Below are 23,031 nucleotides of genomic sequence, written 5' to 3'. Positions count from 1 at the left end.
AATGGGCCATTATAGAATTCTCATTCATGACACTCTCATGGGCTCTTGTCAGCTGTCTATTTCTGGGTTTTGAGGTCTTCATGTGGTCTTGTGTTTATGCATTTATACATTGTACTTGGTAAAGTGACATAATCAAAGGCATTCTTTGGTGCAATGCCCAGGTTAGCGTGGTTTTTGAGCTCCAGGCTTGGAACTGGATCTTAACTGACAGTGTGATCTGAGGTTGGCATTGAACTATAGATGTGGATCCTGCTCCTGCTCCCTCAGGATCATTCTCACTGGGATGATTGCCATGGGCCTGGAGTCCAGTTCCCCAGGTCCACGTTGGTTCCATCTCTTGGATCTGTTGTAGGGGAGTTCATGGCTCTAAATGCTTCCTCAAGAGGAACTTGTATTTAAGAGATTGCCTGGACCTATCTGAGGTACTATGAGGATGCCATTCTCCTCAGCATTTTTGGTTTGCTGTACTATGTGCTTTGAAGAGACAGACTCTGAGGAAACTCAGCATTTGGTGCATTTTAAGTTATTCTTGGGAAGTGGATTTCAGATGTGGTTCCCAGACCACCAGCAGCATGGGGTCTTGTTAGACATGCAAATTCCTTGATCCCATTCCAGACTTACTGGATCAGATACTGGATCAGGTGTAACCCAGAAACCTGCGTTTTAACAATCCATGTGAAACTGGTGCCTGCACATGTTTGAAACCATTGTCATAGGGAAACAGCCATATGCATTGTATCTACTAATGGTGCTATATAGTTCTTCTATATTGGCTATTGTGTTTTTCTTCATTTTTTTTTTTAGTTTATTATGTGTGGCTATTCTACCCCATCATCCAAACATATTTTCTAATTTTAATCACTATTTCTCCTTAAACATCTAAAAATCATTTTCCCCTCCCCCCTCAGTACTCGGTTGTCTTGCACTGAAGTCTGAATATTTAACCTTCTGTCTCTTCAGCATTAGTATAATTCCAAATTTCTTCTTAGAGCACAGTTCAGTTTCTGACCTAATCTTAATTTTCTTCCCATTATTCCTCCCTCACACTAGGTTCTTCCCCTTGGTGAACTGCAGCAGTGCTTACACTTATCATAGGCATAGGTGAACTGTAGCCGGAGTTCTGGAAGTATCTGTTAAGTGATATTCCTGGTGCTTAATGGCATCTCCATGCAAATGGATTGCTCTGATCAGTTTTAAGAAAATGATACTTTGAAGATCCATGTTATTAATTTAAGTTTGGAACTATTTAGAGCATATTGTTATTCCAAAGGATGTTCACATAGGATCATTGAAGAGACACACTTTTGGATGATTTTCACACTGCACTGTGTCAATTTGCTGTTTAATGCCAGCTGCAGCATCCATTTTCCTTAGTTGAATTTAGCACATTAACACAGTTAGCTGATTCACATCTGGGGCTGCATTCATTGTGGAGAGAAGAGTTAAATCATACTTGGATTTGTTAAATTCTTGAAATATCAGTAGCACCCTTTCTGTATTACTCTTCTGTTTTCAGAAGTGTCATTTCTAGTCAACCAACTCAAATCCTATTGGCAGATGAAGTGCATGAAACATCAAAGAAATGCACTATTGAATGTTTCTACTTTTGAGACAGTAGTTCCGTATCTTGGATAGCTAGTAAGTTTAGATGACAATAATATCTATCAATGAATATCTTTCTAGATTAATATTTTCTATGTATTTCTATATAGAATTTAAAATATAGGTCTCTGTTTAAAATATGAATAGTACAGAAAGTATTAAAATAAGAAGTAGATTCTCCAGCCTTCCCCCTCTCACACATACTCTGATATTTTTCTAAAGAAGCGAGTGCTGTTCATAGTCTCTTGTGTATCTACACAGGAAGCCACAACACAAACAGAAAACTGAGAAACATAACCCTTTATGCACATGTGAACATAAATCACACATACATCCTCATATCCCAAATGGGCTTGTGTGGGGAGCAACTGGGAGCAACTTGGACTAGACTAAGTTACTGGAATTAAGACTTATTCTATACATCTGCTCTCCCACAATATGGCGCTGAGAAGGGAGAAACAGCTTCTACGCAGCTGCCTCCAGTTCAACCAATAAACTGTAGGACCTGCTCCTGATTAGAGGAGAGCAGCGTACTCGGCGTGTGGGTAGCAGAGTTGGGATTGGTGGAAGAGGACTATAAAGGAGGAGAGAGACAACGTGCACGAGGAACATCTAAGGGGAACATCTATCTGAAGGAACACCTGTGCAGCCCCCGAGAGAGCCGGCCGGTGGTGTGCCGCTCCCCCGCGGAAGTGGGGAAAGTGGCTAGGGGGAACCGCCCTTCCACGGAGGTGGAAGGGTCGGTAGCCAACCCGGGAAGAACCAGCAGCAAACCCGGGAAGGGCCGAGCAGACAAAAGAACAGCGCAGGGTCCTGCGTCGTTCCTCCACGAAGAGGGGGAGCGACAGGCTTGCACTCTAATTGTTGTTTAATACCTTGTTTTTTTTTTTTACACCTGATTATGTATGTCTTGGAGATGCAGACCTTTGTTTTCTTTTCAGTGATGCATAGTATTCTCTTTTGTAAATATTTCATACTTTTTTTTTTTTTTTTTTTTTTTTTTTGACAGGCAGAGTGGACAGTGAGAGAGAGAGACAGAGAGAGAAAGGTCTTCCTTTTGCCGTTGGTTCACCCTCCAATGGCCGCCGCTGCAGCCGGCGCACCGCGCTGATCCTGGCAGGAGCCAGGAGCCAGGTGCTTTTCCTGGTCTCCCATGGGGTGCAGGGCCCAAGCACCTGGGCCATCCTCCACTGCACTCCCTGGCCATAGCAGAGAGCTGGCCTGGAAGAGGGGCAACCGGGACAGAATCCGGCGCCCCAACCGGGACTAGAACCCGGTGTGCCGGCGCCGCAAGGTGGAGGATTAGCCTATTGAGCCACGGCGCCGGCTCTATTTCATACTTTTTAAACAGTGTCCTACTATAAATGTTTAGGTTACTTTCTATTTTTGTGATCATTTACAGTATTATAAGCAATTTGCTTATTTAGGCACCTTTGAAAAATGTTTACTTTTCTGCCAGCGCCACGGCTCAATTGGCTAATCATCTGCCTGCAGCACCAGCACCCCAGGTTCTAGTCCTGGTTGGGGCACCGGATTCTGTCCCAGTTGCTCCTCTTCCAGGCCAGCTCTCTGCTGTGGCCCAGGAGTGCAGTGGAGGATGGCCCAAGTCCTTGGGCCCTGTACCCTCATGGGAGACCAAGAGAAGGATCTGGCTTCGGATCAGCGCGGTGCGATGGCCGCAGCGTGCCAGCCGCAGTGGCCACTGGGGGGTGAACCAACGGAAAAGGAAGACCTTTCTCTCTGTCTCTGTCTCTGTCTCTGTCTCTCTCTCTCTCACTGTTTAACTCTGCCTGTCAAAAAAAATGTTTACTTTTCTTCATCTATTTGAAATAAAGGGAGAGAGAGAGAGAGACAGAAAAAGAGAGAGAGAGACCTGCCTTGTGCTAGGCCTCTCCTCAAATGCCTGTAATAGACAGGGCTAGGCCAGATAGAAGCCAGGAGGCCAGAACTCCATTTTCCATTTACAATATGAGTAAAAGGAGCCCTAGCACTTGAGCCATCATCTACTGCCTCCCAGGACACACTAACAGTGAGTTCAATTGGAAGCAGGGCAGCCTGGACTTGAACCAGCACACTGATAGGGATTGCAGTTATCCCACATTGCTGCTTAACCTGCTGTGCCAACCATGCCAACCCCATATATCTTTTTGATGTAAGCATACTTTTGCAGCTGATTTATAGGTAAAGTCTTATCAGTGGAATTGTAATGCTGAGAGGTATGTGCATTTAAATTTCAATAAGCTTTTCAATATCATCCTCCAAAGACGGCACCCCCATTTATCCTATCCCCAGCAGCATCTCTAACCCAGTCTTTCTTTCTGGAATGCTGTTATCCATCCTCCCTTTGTTAATAAATTATCCAGTGTGGGTGAGCTCAGCTTGAGTTGCTGGGCTCCAAAGTGTTGCTGCAGACTTGGAGAGGGTGTTTCTCTGCTCCTTTTAGGCTCATTGACATGTTGTACCTTTTCTCTGCACATGGCACAAAGATATGTGTCATCTTGGGTGCCCTTTGCCAGGTTTTTCTACATATTTACAATTGACTAACAAATTGTAAGCACATTGTAATTGGGGATTTCAAGGTGATTTCATAGATGTTTGGTGTAGTTGTGGGTGTTCTGGGCACTAAGCCCCCAAAACCATTTGTAGGCTGTAAAAATTCCAATTTCCTACATAACAATACAAGTTGCAAAAGTAAAAAAGGAAATTTAATTTGGCTATACATGAATAAAATGAATGCCCTCTAATTATGTATATAAAATATCTGATGCTGATTAAATGTTAATTCCTATTCTTCCTCTCCCTCTGAGCCTCTTAAAATCAGCAAATTTCTAAATATTGAATCGTGAACTTTGAGAGATAGACATAGGATACGTTTTTCATTCTTTAAAGATCCTGGAATTTTGCTGAGTAAAGAGGATTACCTTATGTGGAGCAATGCACAGTGCCTAGTAAGGGACTACCAGCCAGCTCTCTAAGGGACAGCCACCCTTCAGAGGAAGGGAGGCCATTGAGGCTCTAGTCTGATTTGCAGAATGAAGAGTATCTAAGATGTCTCTATGTAAGTCTTAATTAAGTTCAGCCTGGTACATGAAGTATGGGAGAGAACAACTTGCTCATATATTCACACCTGGTACTTTGTAACCTTGAGAAATGTGGTTGAGTGTTCAGGGAAGGAATAGTCTGGGCCAAGGAGGTAGCCTGAGCGAAGGCATGGGGTTGGCTGAACATAACACATGTGATAAACAGCAGGATTTTAATGATGTGTGCATTAAGCAGATGTTGCTGTCAGCAGCATTGTAAAATGAGCCTTGGATGGGGTGGAGTCAGAAGAGCTGGATTTTAGTCTTTGGCTCTGTCACTCATTAGCTTCGTGGTCAAGGCAAGTCCCTTCCCCAGGTTGGGCTCAATTCTTTGTGTATAGAATAAGAGGCTTAGTGTAGAAGATTTTAAGGGTCTTTCCTTTTCAGTGAGTCTAAGGTACATAATGGTGCATAATGAGACTTTGGGGTGAATAGGGTAGATCTTAGTAGCCACATTTTTTAGGGAAAATTTCATTGATATGGTGGCTACCAGCCCTGACAGGAAGACAGCAGGGAGCTACAGTAGATACCAGCTTTGGCTGAATGTAATGAAATCTGTTTTGAAAATCACTAAATTGATGCTGAGGAAATATTTTGGGTAGGATTATTTTCATTTCTCATTTTTCAGAAGTATTTATTTATTCACTACACACAAGACTGCTGTGGGTTTGCAACATCCAGTAAAATGCATCTAAAGGTGAAAGAGGGCCTGGTGTTGTGGTGCAGTAGGATAAACAACCGCTTGTGATGTTGGCATCCCATATCACAGTGCCAGTTAGAATTGTGGATACCCCACTTCTTTTCAAGTTTTTTAATTTATATAAGGTGAACAAATTTCATATATACAGATTTAGGAGCAAAGTGAGAGTTTCCACCGGACCCTCCTCCTGCCCATGCTCCTACCTTCCCTACTCCTTCCTCTCTTATTCATTCTTTTAAATTTTACAATGATATACTTTCAGTTTATTTTTTAATCATAAGCCTAACCATCCACTGAGTAAAGAATTCAACAAATAGTAAGAAGAAAAAAACACTGCTCTTCAACATTAGAGACAAGGGCTATAAACAATCGTTGAATCTCAAAATGTCAATTTTGTTCATATATATTATATTTTTAGTACTCTATTAATTACCATAGATCAGGGAAAACATGTGATTTTTGTCTTTCTGGGACTGGCTTATTTTAATGAGCATAATGGTTTCTGGTTGCATCCATTGTATTGTGAAAATAGGATTTCATTTTTTTTTTTTTACAGCTGATGTTGTAGTGTATACATACATTTTATTTATCCAGTCATTGGTTGATGAACATCTGGCTTCTATATCTTAGCTATTGTGAATTGAGCTGCAGTAAACATGGAGGATAGAGATAACTCTTCCATATGCTGATTTCATTTCCTTTGGATAAATTCTCAGGAAGTATTTTCAGAAATCTGAGTAATCTTTTTACTGTCTTCCACTGTACTAGTACAACTGAAGTACTGCTTTACTTTCCTACCAGTGGTGGAGTAGAGTACCTTTTCCCCTAAATTCTCATCAATATTTATTGTTTATTGATTTCTCTATGACAGCCATTTTAACTGGGGTGAGGGGAAACCTCATTATGGTTTTGATTTGTGTTTCTCTGATGGCTAGTGATCCTGAGCATTTTTTCGTGTATCTGTTGGCCATTTGAGTTTCCTCTTTTGAAAAATGTCATTTCAAGTCCTTTGCCTATTTCTTAACTGGATTATTTGTTTTGTTGTTGTTGTTGAGTTTCTTGAGCTCTTTATAGATTCTGGATATTAATTATTTATCAGTTGCATAGTTTGAAAATATTTTCTCCCATTCTGTTGCTTGCTTCTTTGTTGAGAATTTCTTTTGCAGTACAGAAGCTTCTTAGCTTGATGTAATCCCATTTATCTATTTTTGCTTTGATTGCCTGTGCTTCTGGATTCTTTTCCAAGAAGAATTTGCTTATCCCAGTATCTTGTAGAATTTCCTCAGTCTTCTCCTCTAGCAGTTTTATGGGATCAGATCATAGATTTAGATGCTTGATCCATTGTGAGTTGATTTTTGTATAAGATGTAAGTTAGGGATTTTGTTTCATACTTGTATGTGGATATCCAATTTTCCTACGACCATTTGTTGAAGTGACAGTCCTTTCTTAGAATTTGATTATAGCTCATTGGTCAAAGTTAATTGGTTGTAGATGCAAGGATTGATTTCTGTGGAATTTCTATTCTGTTCCATTGGTCTACATGTCTATTTTTGTGTCACCACCAGGCTGCTTTGATTATAACTTTCCTGTGTAGTATGTCTTGAAATCTGATATTGTGATGCCTCTGGCTTTTTTTTTTTTTTTTTAAGGGAAAGGGTTTACTGGGAGAAACCCGACAGGCCAGAGGGAAGGGGCGAAGAGGGATAAAGAGGGAAGAGAGTGTAAGAGAGAGATCAAGAGAAAGATTGAGAGAGAAAGAGCAAGAGACAGAGAGGGAGACAGAGAGAGATAGAGAGGGAGAGAGATCAGGAGACAGAGAGAGAGAGCCACATGTTCAGGAACAGAGTCTCTTAAAACTTTGCTGGGGGGCGGGCAGGGAAGTAGGAGCAGCAAATCCCGTTAGGAGGGGGGTAGGGCTGACACCAGTGGTTGGACCATGTGGTGACCTGGCTTCCAGCCATGATAGTGGTGGGGGCTAGGGCCTAGGATGGTGTCCAGGGTGTAGATCGCACCGTAGATAAGACTGCGCCATTTTACTAACATTCCCCCCTTTTGTTTTTTATAAAGCAAGAGTTGTATGGCCCCAAAGTCCAGGAAGGGTAGAGGGATGATGATCTGTCTTTGGAGCTACTTCCTGATGACATGGGGTGACGAGGTACTCTCTGCTGGCATGTGGGGATGTCTCAAGCTGCTGTCTTTTGGATGGGGAGCCGAGTACATCCCTGTAGCAGCATTTATTTGACCACATGATTGGTGAAGGCCTTAGTTTGTTCCATTATCAACTCCTGTAAACACTTAAACAGACATGGTAGTATAAAAGACAGCATGAGAATAGCAACCAATGATTCTAAGAATGGCATTAACCAAGTAATGAGAAGATCTCATAGAGGAGAGGAAATGAGGGGGCTCTCTGGACCCTTGTGAAGACTGTTTGATAGATGTGGTTTAAAGCTGATCTCAACCAAGACTGGGAGAAAGGCCACTCATCTTTTGTGGGTAGAAGGGTTTGTCTGTAGAGAAATTCTAAACAATCATACAACATTAAGTGGGAGAGATGACCATCAATACACAGGTCGTCAGTAGAGCCATTGATGTTAGAGTAGAGGCTATTATTACAGAGGAATGAGGCCCCAAGTGGGCTAGACAGGGTCTAGAACAAAGGACAGAGTCATTATTAGAGGACCTAAGAAAGGTGCTGTCTAAACCACAAATAAGTTCTCCAATTGAGAGGCAAATAGAAGCTGACAGAAGTAGCTTGATAATAATCTGGTGGGCTTTAAGGCCTTGTCAGTTATGAGGTTCAGACCTATGTATCTCTTCACATGGGATACATCCTAAGGGAGGTGTGAACCTCCTTGGGGAAGCACCCTGTCGACTTCCATTACCTAGCTGACCTGGGTGGAGAGCTAGCCAGGTTAAGGCAGGTGGCATCTCTGAGAGGAAATTTACAGTTCTGCCTGTAATGTTACTGATCATACTTGACCATCCTCTCAGCAGTGGTGGTTACTTTGGAAGCTGGGCTGAGTGAAGGGCTTTTCAACTTTTAGCCAGCAAGGTCTGTGGCTCTGATTGTTTAAGACTGCTTTAGCCATTCTGGGTCTCTCGTGTTTCCATATGAATTTTACCATCATTTTTTCTAGTTTTGAGAAGAATGTCATTGATATGTTGATTGGGATCATATTGAAGCTGTACACTGCTTTTGATAGTATTGCACTTCTGATTCAGGTTCCTGCTAATGTACCTCGGAAGGCAGAGGAAGATGGTCCAGGTGCTTGGGACCCTGCCAATTGTGAGGGATATGTAGATGGAGTTTCTGGTTCCTGATTTTGGCCTCTTGGGCAGGGGTAATGAATCAGCAGCTAGAAGATCTCTGTCTCTGTCCCCAACTCTGCTTAGCTGCCTTTCAAATAAATAAATTTATCTTTTCTTTTCTTTTTTTTTTTTTTGAAAAAAGAAGAACCACAGAAACGTGATATTTATGAGACTACTTTAATTTTTCCATTTTTTATATGTCTTAGCAAATGCTGTAGGGAGATTTCATTTGATGTCTGTAACTCTTGTATCATTTAGTATTTGAACAAAATGGAGGTTTTCCTTGTCTCGGATTGCAACTGAATTCCAGGAGAGCTACGGGAAAAATGTCCTACAATATTCAGTATTTGCTTATCTGAAAGATTGAATTAATTTCTTGTCACTTCATCTTTCACCTTGGATTATAGCAACAGAGAATTTGAAAAAGTAGACCTAAAACAGCAACGTCCCGTCCCGCGGGACAGCAGCTGGGGCCGAGCACCTACAAGGAGAAATGAAAGGGACAGGAGACACAAAGATGGCAGCAAGACAAGTCCTGATCAAGCTGCGACTTTATTTTTCAACCACACACTTATATATCATAGAGGCAGGGTGTCGGGCGGGGGAAGGAGGGGGAGCTTATCTTGTAGCTGCAATGCTTGTGCAAGTAGGGGAAAGGTTACAAGGTCTTAAGGCACAAGGTTGCGTTATCAGTACTGTCCGGCCTGGGCTGTCTAGTCCTGCCTCACTAGTTTTCCACTAAGAGGCCACATGCTGCGTGGTCTCCAACACAGCAAGTAAAATTCAAACAGCAGTTTGTTCCTGGAGTTATTACATAGGATACCAGGATTATCTGCAGTTGATGAAATCAATCTGTATCCCCCTGGAGGCACAGGTGTCAGATTCTTATGGAACAGGAATAGCAAGATACTCAGAAATTCCTGGTGTTCAAGAGACTGACAGTGAAAGTACAAGAATGGCCCTTATGTGAGAATTCCAGGGGTACGATTTAAAACCATGAAACACAGAACAGTGGTTGACAATCCCGTTCTGTCCGCTTGGTTAGAATTCATAAACAGAATAATGTAGGCAATGGCTGGTCTACTGTGATCTGCACTGATATGGGTTTACCATGTGTCCAGTACCATCAGGAGTAACAGGGCATCAACCCTTCTGGTTCTTTTTCTACCTCATAATCCGTACCCAAATGATGGACTTTAATTGGCAAATGGAAATGTACCATAGCAGGGTTATTTTATGATCCTAAACCATTGTCTCCTGTTCTTCAGAATGTGTTTTCTGTAAAGCTTTATTTTTGGTTTTCAGATCTGAGATTTGAAACATGAGAAAGCATAATAATGTTCCTATTTTTCTCAACTCATATTGATTTCCTAAAGTGTTCTGTCTGGGAGGATAAGGTAAAGTGTTCATTTTTCTTTCTTTAGAATTCATTTCCATTGTTTGATAGCAGTATATCTTTATTACCTTAATGGTATAATTAATTAGCCCAGACAGAAGCAAACGATGTTAAAGCTTCAGAGGAACTTTAGAGAACATTTTGGCTAGTCCTTTTATTTTAGCAATCAAGATAATCAGGTCAGAGAATATAAATCAGTTCTTGAAAGTAAATAGCTATGCATGGGTAGGATTGAGATTTAACCAAAGACCACTTAGCCCCAAACTCAGAACTCACAATAACTGACATATGGAATCAACGCAGATGTCCATAATCCGAAGACTGAATAAAGAAAATGTGGTATATAAATATGATGAAATACTATTCAGCCGTAAAAAAGAATGAAATCCTGCTTTTTTTTTTTTTTTGCCACAAAATGGATGCAATTGGAGACCATTATGCTTGGTGAAATAAGTCAGTCCCAAAAAACAAATATAATATGCTTTTCCTGATTTTTGGTGACTAAAATACAGAGTACAAAAAAAGTAAAGTATTTGAATGAAGCTGACATTTTAAGATTTGATTATTGTTGATAGCTCTTGTCTACATTCTTGAGAAACAGTGGTTTTTCTACTTACTACTTGTTGAATTTTTTATTTAGTGGAGGGTTAAGCTTATGATTATAAACTAAATTGAAAGTATGTCATTGTAAAATTTTTTTAAAAGTAAGAAACAAAAGAGGAGGGAAGGTGGTAGGGAGGGAGTATAAGGTGGAAAGTATAATTTTGCTCTGAAAACTATATATATGAGGTACATACATGAAATTTGTTCCCTTTATGTAAAAAAATTAAAAATTAAAAAAAAACAAGCTAGCATAAAAAGGAACTTTTCCTGCTCTGTCATATATTACATATTTTGTTATTGGCAAAATTGTTAAAACCTGAGGTCAGTATATAAATATATATAAATATATAAATGTAGGCATAGTCTGAAATACAAAATTGTGACCAATTGTGTATGTATGTGCCTGTCTTCATGTCTGTGACCTTGGTGCATTTGAAGAATATAGGGATTTGTATAATTTAAATCTGAAGTGAGAGGTAGTGTTACTTTTGTGGGGAATACTGAATTTTTTTGGTAGACAAAATTTCAGTAACAAATTAGGAAGTGTAAGGCAAACATACTAACCCAGTGAGTGAGACATATCATATGATATATTTCTTTTTATTTTTGAATGATTCAGTGGTTATAAAAAGGCTTCCGAAGCTGTCCTGTGAGCATAACCGACTCTTTATTGCTATTTCTTGTTCTGTGTCAGGTTTTGCAATAGAAGACAGCCCTGCTGTTTTGAATTATGTAAATTCCCTGTGTATTGAATAAATAAAGAGAGATAAAATTGGGGAACAAGCTATCGTAGACCATTAGACCCAATTCGGGAGTTCATCATCTCACATGCAGCAGAATAGTGTATAAACTATTGTATTTGATCACCATGTTTACACTCCCAAACATTGCCCTGGTGATAGGCAGTAGCTTTGCTACTCACAGTTCATAAACTGATGGCAGTGGCATCTGCTGTGGCACCTTGGAGACCCATAATCTCAGGCCCAACTCCACACCTGCTGAGTCAAGATCTGAATGTCATCCAGATCTTTGAGGTGATTCATATGCATGTGAAAGTGTGAGAGAGGCCCTAGGTTTTGGTACATGTTATCAGGAGGATGCTTCATTAACTGCACAGAGATATCCATGATAGCTTTGGATATGAAATCTGCCAGCCAAAATGGTAATGTTCTTTTTAAAAATTTTTTAAAGATTTATTTATTTACTGGAAAGTCAGAGTTACACACACACACACACACAGAGAGAGAGAGAGAGAGAGAGAGAGAGAGAGTCTTCCATCCACTGCTTCACTTCCCAATTGGCCACAATGGCTAGAGCTGCGCTGATCCAAAGACAGGAGCCAGGAGCCTCTTCCAGGTCTGCCATGTGGGTGCAGGGGCCCAAGAAGTTGGGCCGTCCTCCACTGCTTTCCCTGGACACAGCAGAGAGCTGGATTGGAAGTAGAGCAGCCGGGACTTGAACTGGTGCCCAAATGGGATGCTGGCATTGCAGTTGGCTGCTTTACCCGCTATGCCACAGTGCCGGCCCCGTTGGTAATGTTCTTGAACCTTGCCTCCATGCTTCTGTTCAGCAGATACTTGTTGAACTAGATCAGGTGCTAGGCTATGATTTAGGAATGAAGAATTGTTAATATGCTATCTGCTATCTGTTAATATGCTATCAGCTCACCAAAACAGGAGAGACCAACAAAACAGATGGCTGCAGTGCTACGTGATTGGCCCAGTAGCAGAGATTTGTGTAGGGTACTCCTGGCTTAGCATGGGTGGAAGGGGAGGACGGAGAATCACAAAGAGCTTCCTGAACTGACTCCCAAAGGATAAGTAGATATTTTCTGTAGTGTAACAAATCGCCACCAACTTAAAAGCTTAAAACATCCATTTACTGTTTTTTTTTAAATTTTTTTAGAACTTTTTTTTTCACTTTTATTTAATGAATATAAATTTCCAAAGTACAGCTTATGGATTACAATGGCTTCCCCCCCATAACGTCCCTCCCACCCGCAACCCTCCCCTTTCCCACTCCCTCTCCCCTTCCATTCACATGAGGATTCATTTTCGATTCTCTTTATATACAGATCAGTTTAGCATACATTAAGTAAAGATTTCAACAGTTTGCTCCCACACAGAAACATAAAGTGAAAAATACTGTTTGAGTACTAGTTATAGCATTAAATCTCAATGTACAGCACACTAAGGACAAAGATCCTACATGAGGAGTAAGTGCACAGTGACTCCTGTTGTTGACTTAACAAATTGACACTCTTGTTTATGGCCTCAGTAATCACCCTAGGCTCTTGTCATGAGCTGCCAAGGCTATGGAAGCCCCCTGAGTTCACTGACTCTGATCATATTTAGACAAGGCCATGGTCAAAGTGGAAGTTCTTTCCTCCCTTCAGAGAAAGGTACCTCCTTCTTTGAAGACCCATTCTTTCCACTGGGATCTCACTCGCGGAGATCTTTGATTTAGGGTGTTTTTTTTTTTTTTTTTTTTTTTTTTTTTTCCCCCAGAGTGTCTTGGCTTTCCATGCCTGAAATACTCTCATGGGCTTTTCAACCGGATCCGCATGCCTTAAGGGCTGATTCTGAGGCCAGATTGCTGTTTAGGACATCTGCCATTCTATGGGTCTGCTGTGTATCTCACTTCCCGTGTTTAAAACATCCATTTACTGTTAAATGCACAGTTTCTGAGAAGTCCAGGCATATCTTTTTTTAAAGATTTATTTATTTATTTGAAAGACAGAGTTATACAGATAGGAGAGGAAGAGAGAAAGAGAGAGAGAGAGAGAGAGAGGTCTTCTATCCAATGGTTTACTCCCCAATTGCCTGCAACGGCCGGAACTGCGGTGATCCAAAGCCAGGAGCCAGGAGCTTCTTCTGGGTCTCCCATGTGGGTGCAGGGGCCCAAGGAATTGGCCCATCTTGTGCTGCTTTCTCAGGAATCCAGGCATATCTTAAGTGGGTTCTATGCTCAAAGTCTCAGGATGAAATCAAGGTATTGGCCTGGCTGAGCAGCTCTTCGGACTAAGCAGCCTCTTCCAAGCACTGTGGCTGTTGGCAGGTTCATTTCCTTGTGGCTATAGGACTGAGGGCCCTGCTCTCTCTCTTGCTCCCAAGCAGGAGTTGTAAGCTGCATTTCCCGGCCTCATGGTCCTATCATAGATCCTGCAGCAGTGTGGTGGCCCATGTCCTCAAGACCAGCAAGGAAATTCCTCACTGCCGTAAGGTGAGACAGTTCTATATTGTAAAGCAGTTGGGAATGACTGTCGTGTTTCCTTTGCCATAGGATCCAGATAAAATCACATTTTCTCCCCACTAGCGATGGAATTATATGCAGCATCTTAGAACTTTGCCTATCATAGAGAAGCAGTGGGCACCACATGACTGAAGTGTCAATGCAGGAAGCTGCAGTTTGGCTTCAAGTGACTTGGGAATTGGGAATAAGCACAGGTTTAGAGGAATAAATGGTGCACTCTTCCTTTGTAATGATTGAGCTGTAGGAGCTTGTAGGCCATTCAGATGAAGTGGGACTTTGTGTCTGTATGTTGGAACTTGATGGGAAGATTGTGTGTGGGTATGTGTGTGTATTCACTGGTGTTGTGTTTATAGGGTGGAATGATGGAGTCAGATGGACAATGTAGCCAAGCCAAGGAACCTTGGGGAGAGTAGCAGGGATGGCTGTGCATAGAGAGGCATAAACAGGGAATACAAAGGAGAGCCCAGGACTGTGGAGGGAGAACTGGGAGTACAGTGACTTCAAGGCTATTACAATGATGAGAGTCCAGCAAGTGACACATCCCTTCACTCTTTGTTGGCCCTTAACAGACACAGGGCTGTGAGTACTCAGACATTTTAGTTTATTTGTGCCCTTAAAACCCAATGCAGATCCTGGCACACTCAATAGATGTTTTCAGTTGGGTGCTTGGTTCAGTTGGGGTTTTAAGATTCTTCTTTTCTGTCCCTCAGAATTCTTTCTTGAGATTTTGTTTTAGATCTCCGTCTTAGTAGCTAAAACCAACAGGCGGGTTGACAATTTTTGTGAAATCCCTGGATACATTCTCAGCCATTTGAATCCTGGCCACACAGCTGGGCTAATGACCATTCATGGAGCATCTTCCATGTATCATGTGCTACAGTGAGAGTATTTCATCCTCCATATGATTCTGAAAAGAATTTTAAAATTATCTCCAAGTCACAGATTAGGAAACTGAGGCTCACAGAGGTTAAATCACTTGCCCAGTGTCTCACAACTAGTAAGAGATGGAGTTGCAATTTGAACATTCATCTGTCTGACTCTAAAACTTGTTCAGACACAAAACACTTTTATTCTGGGTAAAATACTGTGTAGCATAGGAAGCTTTTTAGAGCATAAGGCTGTAATAATTAAAATGATGCAGTACTGGCACATAAATAGACCCATAAAGAAAGAGAATAGAGTCAGAAAAAGGATCAACTGCATGTGGGCGTTTAGTATATACTGCACATGTCTTAGACTGATGGTGCTGGGGCAAATGACAGCCATCCAGGCAAGTGTGCTGTGTCTTTGCTTCATGCCATGTCCTGACATATGTTCCAGATTCATCAAAGATTTCCATGTGAGAAACGATTGATGCATGTAATGGTCACTGACAAAAGAGAAGGTGTTCATTATCTGAATAGTGGAAAAGACTTTTCTAGCCATTACTCAAATCTAGAAGCCGTGGAAAAAAAGGTTGATAATTTGATTTCTTGAAATAAACAACAATTCTCTGCATTAGAAATATCATAAACAAAGTAAATAGAGAAATGATGGACTGGAAAAATATTGTCTATCATAATGTAGACAAAGATTAATCTTCCTAGTTAATCAAATCAAAAAGGGATAATCATCCCCACAGGACATAAAGAGACACTTCACGAAAGAGGGAGTACCCCAGTGGGGCCAGTCTGAGAGGCCATCCTATAGATTCCCACATACATGTGCATTGTTTCATTGCAGCATTCTACAACTGATAAAAAATTAGAAATGACCTAAACATTCACAAGGAACTGACTAAATCATGACATATCAACATAATATGCAGCTGAACAGTGTAGCATGCACTCTAAACCTCATAGAGAAGGATCTTTGAGGTATTCTATTAAATAAAATGAGAGATGAAAAACAATATTAGTATTTCTGTGTGCAAAGACAAGAAAATTAGAATATGTATTTTGTTTATTTATATTTTTATAACAAAAACTTTAAAAGGATGTTTAGAAACTAATTCCAGTAATTGCTAGGTGAGAATATATGAACTTGTCAGAAAGGAGAGGACATCTGGGGAGATTTTTACTGTAGTTTCTCCCCCCCCCCATTTGTTTTATTTATTTGAAAGAGTGACATAGGGGAGAGAAAGAGAAAGAGAATGGAGGAGAGAGAGAGATAGAGATCAATCTGCTCATTTGCTGGTTCACTCTCCAAATGCCCTCAAAGAGCTGGGACTGGGTCAGGCCAAAGCCAGGAACCACATGAGTGGGCAGGGAACCAAGTACTTGGACTACTGCTTGCTTCCTCTAAGGCACATTAGTAGGAAACTGGATCTAAAATGGAAAAATGAATCTTAGTGAAGAATGGGATGAGAGAGGGAGTAGGAGGTGGGATGGTTTGGGGGTGGGAGGGTGGGAATGGGGAGAAACTGCTATATTCCCAAAGTATACCTCTGGATTTTATATTTATTAAATAAAAACTTTCTGTAAAATAATAAAATAGAGGTAGGACGTGAGCCAACACTCTGATAATAGTATGTAAGAATTCCCAAGTGTCAGCTTAACCCACTGTGTCACACCTGCTTCTGTACTATATTTTCCCTCTCTATGTGTGTGCGTTATATTTGAGTATATCTTGAAACATAAGAACCCCAAAAAGTTAGTAAAATAACAAAATAACTTATATACATAGAAAGATATCAAGCTAAAATATGTCAAGGAATCCATCACATTGATTTGCACCTTGATGTAATTATCTTCAAACTCATTTGCCTATCCCATCAATAAACTTTAATCACATATCTGGATATATGTGAGTTATTTGTTTACTTGAAATGTTTATGGTTTACTACTGTGAAAATTGTATTTTGTACCCATTTTAGACCAGAAAATATGTTAAAAAACCACAATATAGGGCCGGCACCGTGGCTCACTTGGTTAATCCTCTGCCTGCGGTGCCGGCATCCCATATGGGCACTGGATACTAGTCCCAGTTGCTCCTCTTCCAGTCCAGCTCTCTGCTGTGGCCCAGGAGTGCAGTGGAGGATGGCCCAAGTGCTTGGGCCTTGCCACCCGCATGGGAGACCAGGAGGAAGCACCTGACTCCTGGCTTCGGATCAGCGCAGTGCGGCTATTTGGGGGGTGAAGCAACAGAGGGAAGACCTTTCTCTCTGTCTCACTCACTGTCTAACTCTGCCTGTCAGATAAAAAAACCCACACAATATCAAAATGAAATTGATTCTACTAATAGTATGTAACAATTAAGAACTAATATGCACGGTTCTTTTGAAAGTAATTTAAAGCTTTGTGTTACATAACCTGCAGCCTGCTCTTTTGTCTTGGTTTTAATACTTGCCATTGATAGAGTGATCAACCATCCCTGCTTGCCTAGGACTCCTTGATAGGTTTCCCTGGATGTGAAACTTGTTAGTGTTGTCAATCCTGGGAAAATTGGGATTCTCATCATATTTTAAAAGCATATATTCCATAACTATATAGGAGGATTTCATAAAGTTGGAAAATGGAATTAAAAGACAAATGTAAAAAATATAAGCATTATTTCTCAACTTAAATCCTAACAAGTTCCAGACTTGATAAGTATAGAAGCCACTTTGTCCAATCCTAAAGAGCTAAGGGTCCTGGGAATCTAACCATGTCAATGAATCCTTAATTAGATTGTTACCTGGAGAAAAATGGATGCCCTGAGAGATTTTTTTAAACTAGGAAACAGAATTGAATCAGAAGGAATCAAATCAGGACTGTAAGGTGGATGCCTAAATATTCCGCAAGGAGTACTCACAAAACTGCCCTCATTTGATCAGAATACTGAGTGGTGGCATTGCTGTAGTGGAGAAGGACCCTAGTGAAGATTTCTTAGGTGTTTTTCTGCTAAAGTTTTGGGTAACTTTCTTGAAACACTCTTCTAATAAGCAGATGTTACCGTTCTTTGGCCTTCCAGAAAGTCAACAAGCAGAATACCTTGAGCATCCAAAAAAACCTTATGCCAAGACCTTTGTTCTTGTTCAGTACACTTTTGCTTTATTTTTAATGTGTTTTTGAAAGGCACAGCAACACACAGAGGAGATACACACACACACAAAAATACACATATACACAAAGAGAGAAAGACATCTTCCATCTGCTGATTCACTCACGAAATGCTTGAAGCAGACAGATCTGGGCAGGAACGCAGGTGCCAGCAACATAATCCTGCTATTCCACATGGGTTACAGGGGCCCAAGTACTTGCATTTTCTTCTGCCAGCTTCCCAGGCATACTAGCAGGAAGCTGGAGCAGAAGCAGGGTAGCCAGGACTTGAACTGGTACTCATATATGGCATGCCAGCATCTCAAGTGTGGCTTAACCCACTGTGCCACAGTCTTGTCCCTGCTTTGGCTTTGATTGGATCACTTCCACCTCTGGGAAGCCAATGCTTTGGCTTTGCTTTGACTTTAGAATCACACTGGTAAAACCATGTTCCATCTCTCATTTCAGTTCTCCCACAAAATGCTTTGGAATCTTAAACCCATTTGTTTAAAATTTCCTTTTTTTAAGTAGGAATACTACCATAAATAGTTTTTTTTTTAAACTTTTATTTAATGAATATAAATTTCCAAAGTACGGCCTATGGATTACAATGGCTTCCCCCCCCCCACAACGTCCCTCCCACCCGCAACCCTCCCCTTTCCCATTCCCTCTCCCCTTCCATTCACATGAGGATTCATTTTCAATTCTCTTTATATACAGAAGATCAGTTTAGCATACATTAAGTAAAGATTTCAACAGTTTGCTCCCACACAGAAACATAAAGTGAAAAATAATAGATGATTTTTTAAATGATGATGAAATCAGATCAGACCTATTGTCATGTTTAATCCCAGTGAGAGTCAAGTTGGGAATTGCTAATTTCTTCTTTTTTTTTTTTTAACAGAAGATCAGTTTAGTATACATTAAGTAAAGATTTCAACAGTTTGCACCCCCATAGAAACACAAAGCGAAATATACTGTTTGAGTACTCGTTATAGCATTAAGCCTCAATGTACATACAGCACATTAAGGACAGAGATCCTACATGAGGAGTAAGTGCACAGTGACTCCTGTTGTTGACTTTACAAATTGACACTCCTGTTCATGGCATCAGCAATCTCCCCATGCACCAGTCATGAGTTTCCAAGGCCATGGAAGCCCCCTGAGTTCTCGACTCTTATCTTGTTTAGACAAGGTCATAGTCAAAGTGGAGGTTCTCTCCTCCCTTCAGAGAAAGGTACCTCCTTCTTTGAAGACCTGTTCTTTCCACTGGAATCTCACTCACAGAGATCTTTCATTTAGGTTTTTTTTTTTTTTTTTTGCCAGAGTGTCTTGGCTTTCCATGCCTGAAATACTCTCATGGGCTTTTCAGCCAGATTTCCATTGGAAGCTCTGTCTGTAGCTCTGTCTGAGTGCAACAGTTTTGGCACCCACCAAGAAGAAACTTGCTCCAATTTAATTTTTTAGTGAGGATTCTCTAGGCTGAGCCAGTTTAGATGTCTCTGGTGTTGGCTATTTTTCCTGCTGTTGGCTATGAGTCCTCTTCATTGCGGGCACAACAAGATTAATATTTCATCCAATTTGTTGTGGATGGTTTGCTGTTTTATCTTCAGCAGCATCTCAACCCTTCTTTAAAATGAGCTCTCCATTCTAAACTGCTGGTTTCTTTGGGGGCATTTTCCCCATTAGTTTTTCATTTGGCATCCATGATTCCCACCCAAGTTTCACTATCAGTTGGAAGATTGCTTTTGCATCAATTTGAGCAGAATTCACATTGCTTTTTTCAAAGTGATATTTTATCCTTTTTCGAGCCTCAAACTGGATCCTAGCTAGACACATTATAACAAGTTGGTATGAATATATTGTGGCCCATGCATAATTTTTTGAGGCCCATGCATAATTTTTTTCATGTACATTTTGAATCCTTCTCACATGGGAATAAATTGAAGAAATGTTTGTTGACTGAGCTTGCTAAATCTTGATACTCAGTTTTTAGCATCAGCCATCAAGTATGGAAGGGTTTTAGTAATTCAGCTGTAGAATTTTCATTTTCTCTTAAGATAATTAGTTGTTCTTGGAAATGAACAAATGAGTAAAACCACTACCTGTGAGCTGGCATCTCATTTGGATACCAGTTCACGTTCCAGCTGCTCCACTTCTGATCCAGCTCCCTGCTGATGTGTCTGAGAAAGCAGCAGAGGATGGCCAAGTGCTTGGGCCTCTGCACACATGTGGGAGACCTGGAAGAAGCTCCTGACTCCTGGCTTTGTTCTGGCCTCGCCCTGGCAGTTACAGCCATTTGGGGAGTGAACCAGCAGATAGAAGATTCTCTCTCTCTCTCTCTTTCTCTTTCTCTCAAATCAATAAAAATAAATCTTTAAGCAAAGTATTGCATATTTGTGTTTTCAAAAATGAGTTCAAAGTTGAAAGAAACCGTTCTTTTGGAAACATTTCAAATTGGGAAATTTTGTTTTGTATTTTTCACAAGTTTTTATTAGTTGTCATGCATTATTTGTGGCCATAAAATTTTGCAAATGATGTACATATCTGCATATCTGTTTTCTCAGTCTTTGTTAGGTGATGTGTGCCTTACTTCAGGCTTTGCACTGAGTGTGCCTGATGAATCTCTTGGTTCGTGGAGAGAGGTTCTACTGCCTTTTCTGTGCTTGTACCTGTTTTTTTCAGTCTGTGGTTTCTTTGCAGGAATTTTTGAAGTGGTTTATCCATTCTAGGATGAAGAGTTTGGGTAAAATTAATGCTATCATAAGTGAGCACTTTAGGTTGTAGTAGAAGCTGATAAAGCAAAAGTAGGTCGGCATCTTGATTTTGGTGTGGAGCAAGCCTCTTCCTGTCAGCCAGCTCCCATGTGACTGTCAGACTTGGGAACCAGTTAGGTAGAGCATTGTGTCCACTGTAATATTAATAAAGTGTGATTAAAGCTTGTTTTGTCTTATGCTGTAGCCCACAAATGGTTAAGACGGTAATAAAAGATTCCTCCTACATCTGAATGCATTGTGGTGAGCCCCTCTGGCACCCACTGGAAGGTGCTGGCTGCTGTGTGTTGTACAGGGATGGTCATGGCTTTTCTTCCTGTAAACAGAAACATTAATTTTCAGTGTTTCAAACAAGTACCCAGAAATATGGCTTAAATCACTTTTTCTGTATTCCAGGAGCAAGCTGAAGAAGAGAAGCCTGTGGCTGGCGCGCCCTCTTTGAGTCATGGTAATCATCACCATCTGTTAGTTTTAGTTCTCAGTGAATATCTTTAAAGTGAGAGATTTACTAGATTGTGTTGATTGTTTGGGGTTTAATTTAAATATATGATAATACTACCTATAATTCATAGTGTTTTATGTACTCTTCTCTAGACCTTAGCAGAATTATATAAGGGTTTCAAATATGAGGAGTCTTCAAAAAGTTAATGGAAAATATGTATTATGAAAAAAACTGCATGGATTTCAAGTTTCTTTGCACCAAAATAAACTTCTAATAACATTTTTGTTAACTTTTTTAAGTCTCCACCTGTCTATATCAAGAAAAAATATAACACTGTTAGTTCATTTATTTCCCTTTTAAAAAAAAGCTTTCAGGAAAACAACTTCTGATTTATAAATTCTCTGTGAGCAAGAAAGCAAGATATGCTACTTGGTTCATTTATAATTCTTTGCTTAAGCTTTTCCCAGATTAGTTTAATCTGATTGTATTCATACTTTCTGAGTAAAGCTCTTTGTCAGAAGAGATTGTACTTTTAATCTAGGATTCATATACCTCATTATGACTGTCAATACATCAATAAGTTTTAGATATCAGCCTTTTAGTATTCAGCTAATTCTCTGATGCCTTAACTTTAAATCAACAAATGCAGATGTTGTTTCCACATATTGTATGATTATTGCTATGTAAACCGATGACTGTTACTAATATCCCATGAAATGTGGTTGAAAATCCCACATATGTGCTATTCTTAATAAGGAAGCATGAAAATTGGTAATACTCCTCTAATAAACTTTTATAGTACTTTATTTATTAAGCTTTTTTATGCTTTTAAAAGTGGAACAACAAAAATACTTTTAAAAATCACAAGTTCTTAAGAATTGACATTTTTAAAGATCATTTTATGCTTTTTTAAACTTTTATTTAATAAACATAAATTTCCAAAGTACAGCTTATGGATTACAATGGCTTCCCCCTCTCCCATAACTTCCCTCCCACCCACAACCCTCCCATCTCCCGCTCCCTCTCCCATTCCATTCACAAGATTCATTTTCAATTATAAAGATCATTTTAGATTACCTCATTTTAGGACACAATCATAAAAATTTGTGATTCTCTGCCTTAATGATTTAAAAAATGAAAGTTTTTTCTTTTATAAGGAACACACTATATTCTGCTTTAAACTGCTAGTCTTCCCTTGCTGCCATCCCAAACTTGTCATGTTCTTGCTGAAAAAGCAAAATCTAATGCTGCACTTTGATAATTGCATAACCTGATGTTCAGCTCCATTGAAAGATACTTCAGTTATGCAACCCTGGGATTTTAGACATAAATTTGGACTGTACCTGGCCTGAACAGCAGGGGTTTTTTAAATGATTTTTTTCTTCTCAGAGAGAGGTTGTGATTTATGATGCTATTTCTCCCCCCGCAGCTGTATTTGTACACTAATGCAAATTGTTTTAGGTTCTCTTATTCTGTGCTTGAAGCATTGACTCTAGGAAAAAAAGAAAAAAAAGACTTAGATCAGCAATTTAAAATTGTTCAGTCATCCAAAGAAAGATTCCTTGCTAATTTAGTAGTTATGGCTTTGTAATAACCAGGTATATGTTTATCTCTTTTTAATAGACAGTAATCTTTGCTGTTGTTGTTCTTCGATTGCTGGAGTTTGTTTTTTTATAGGGAATGGAATATTCTCAAAGGTATCACACAGGTTTATTCTGCTGCAGATTTGAGGATGTTACTGTTTCTGTTTTTACCAGATATAGAGCATAACTAAAGGTTTAGAAAAAGGATGAGATAATGTAGTTTGTGTATATAGATGCTACCAATGTCTAGTTGTAGTGAAAATATTTGAGGGAATTTTGAAATAATTTA

The 23,031-nt window shown here is 40.0% G+C and overlaps 1 protein-coding gene across 1 annotated transcript in view; it reads left to right on the top strand.

Moving 5' to 3' along the window:
* L3MBTL4 (L3MBTL histone methyl-lysine binding protein 4) overlaps positions 1-23,031 on the top strand; it is a 554,392-nt gene that overhangs the window by 112,686 nt on the left and 418,675 nt on the right. The window contains exon 4 of the mRNA XM_089304912.1: positions 21,114-21,165. Within this exon, the coding sequence (XP_089161038.1) occupies positions 21,114-21,165 (52 nt within the window). The remainder of the gene's footprint in view (positions 1-21,113; positions 21,166-23,031) is intronic.

This window comes from Oryctolagus cuniculus, chromosome 10 (genome assembly GCF_051225735.1).
Source record: "Oryctolagus cuniculus isolate XC-2025 breed Fujian yellow rabbit chromosome 10, ASM5122573v1, whole genome shotgun sequence".
NCBI lineage: Eukaryota > Metazoa > Chordata > Mammalia > Lagomorpha > Leporidae > Oryctolagus > Oryctolagus cuniculus.
Note: the sequence above shows the minus strand (reverse complement) of the source record. Positions and strands in the feature narration are given on the sequence as shown.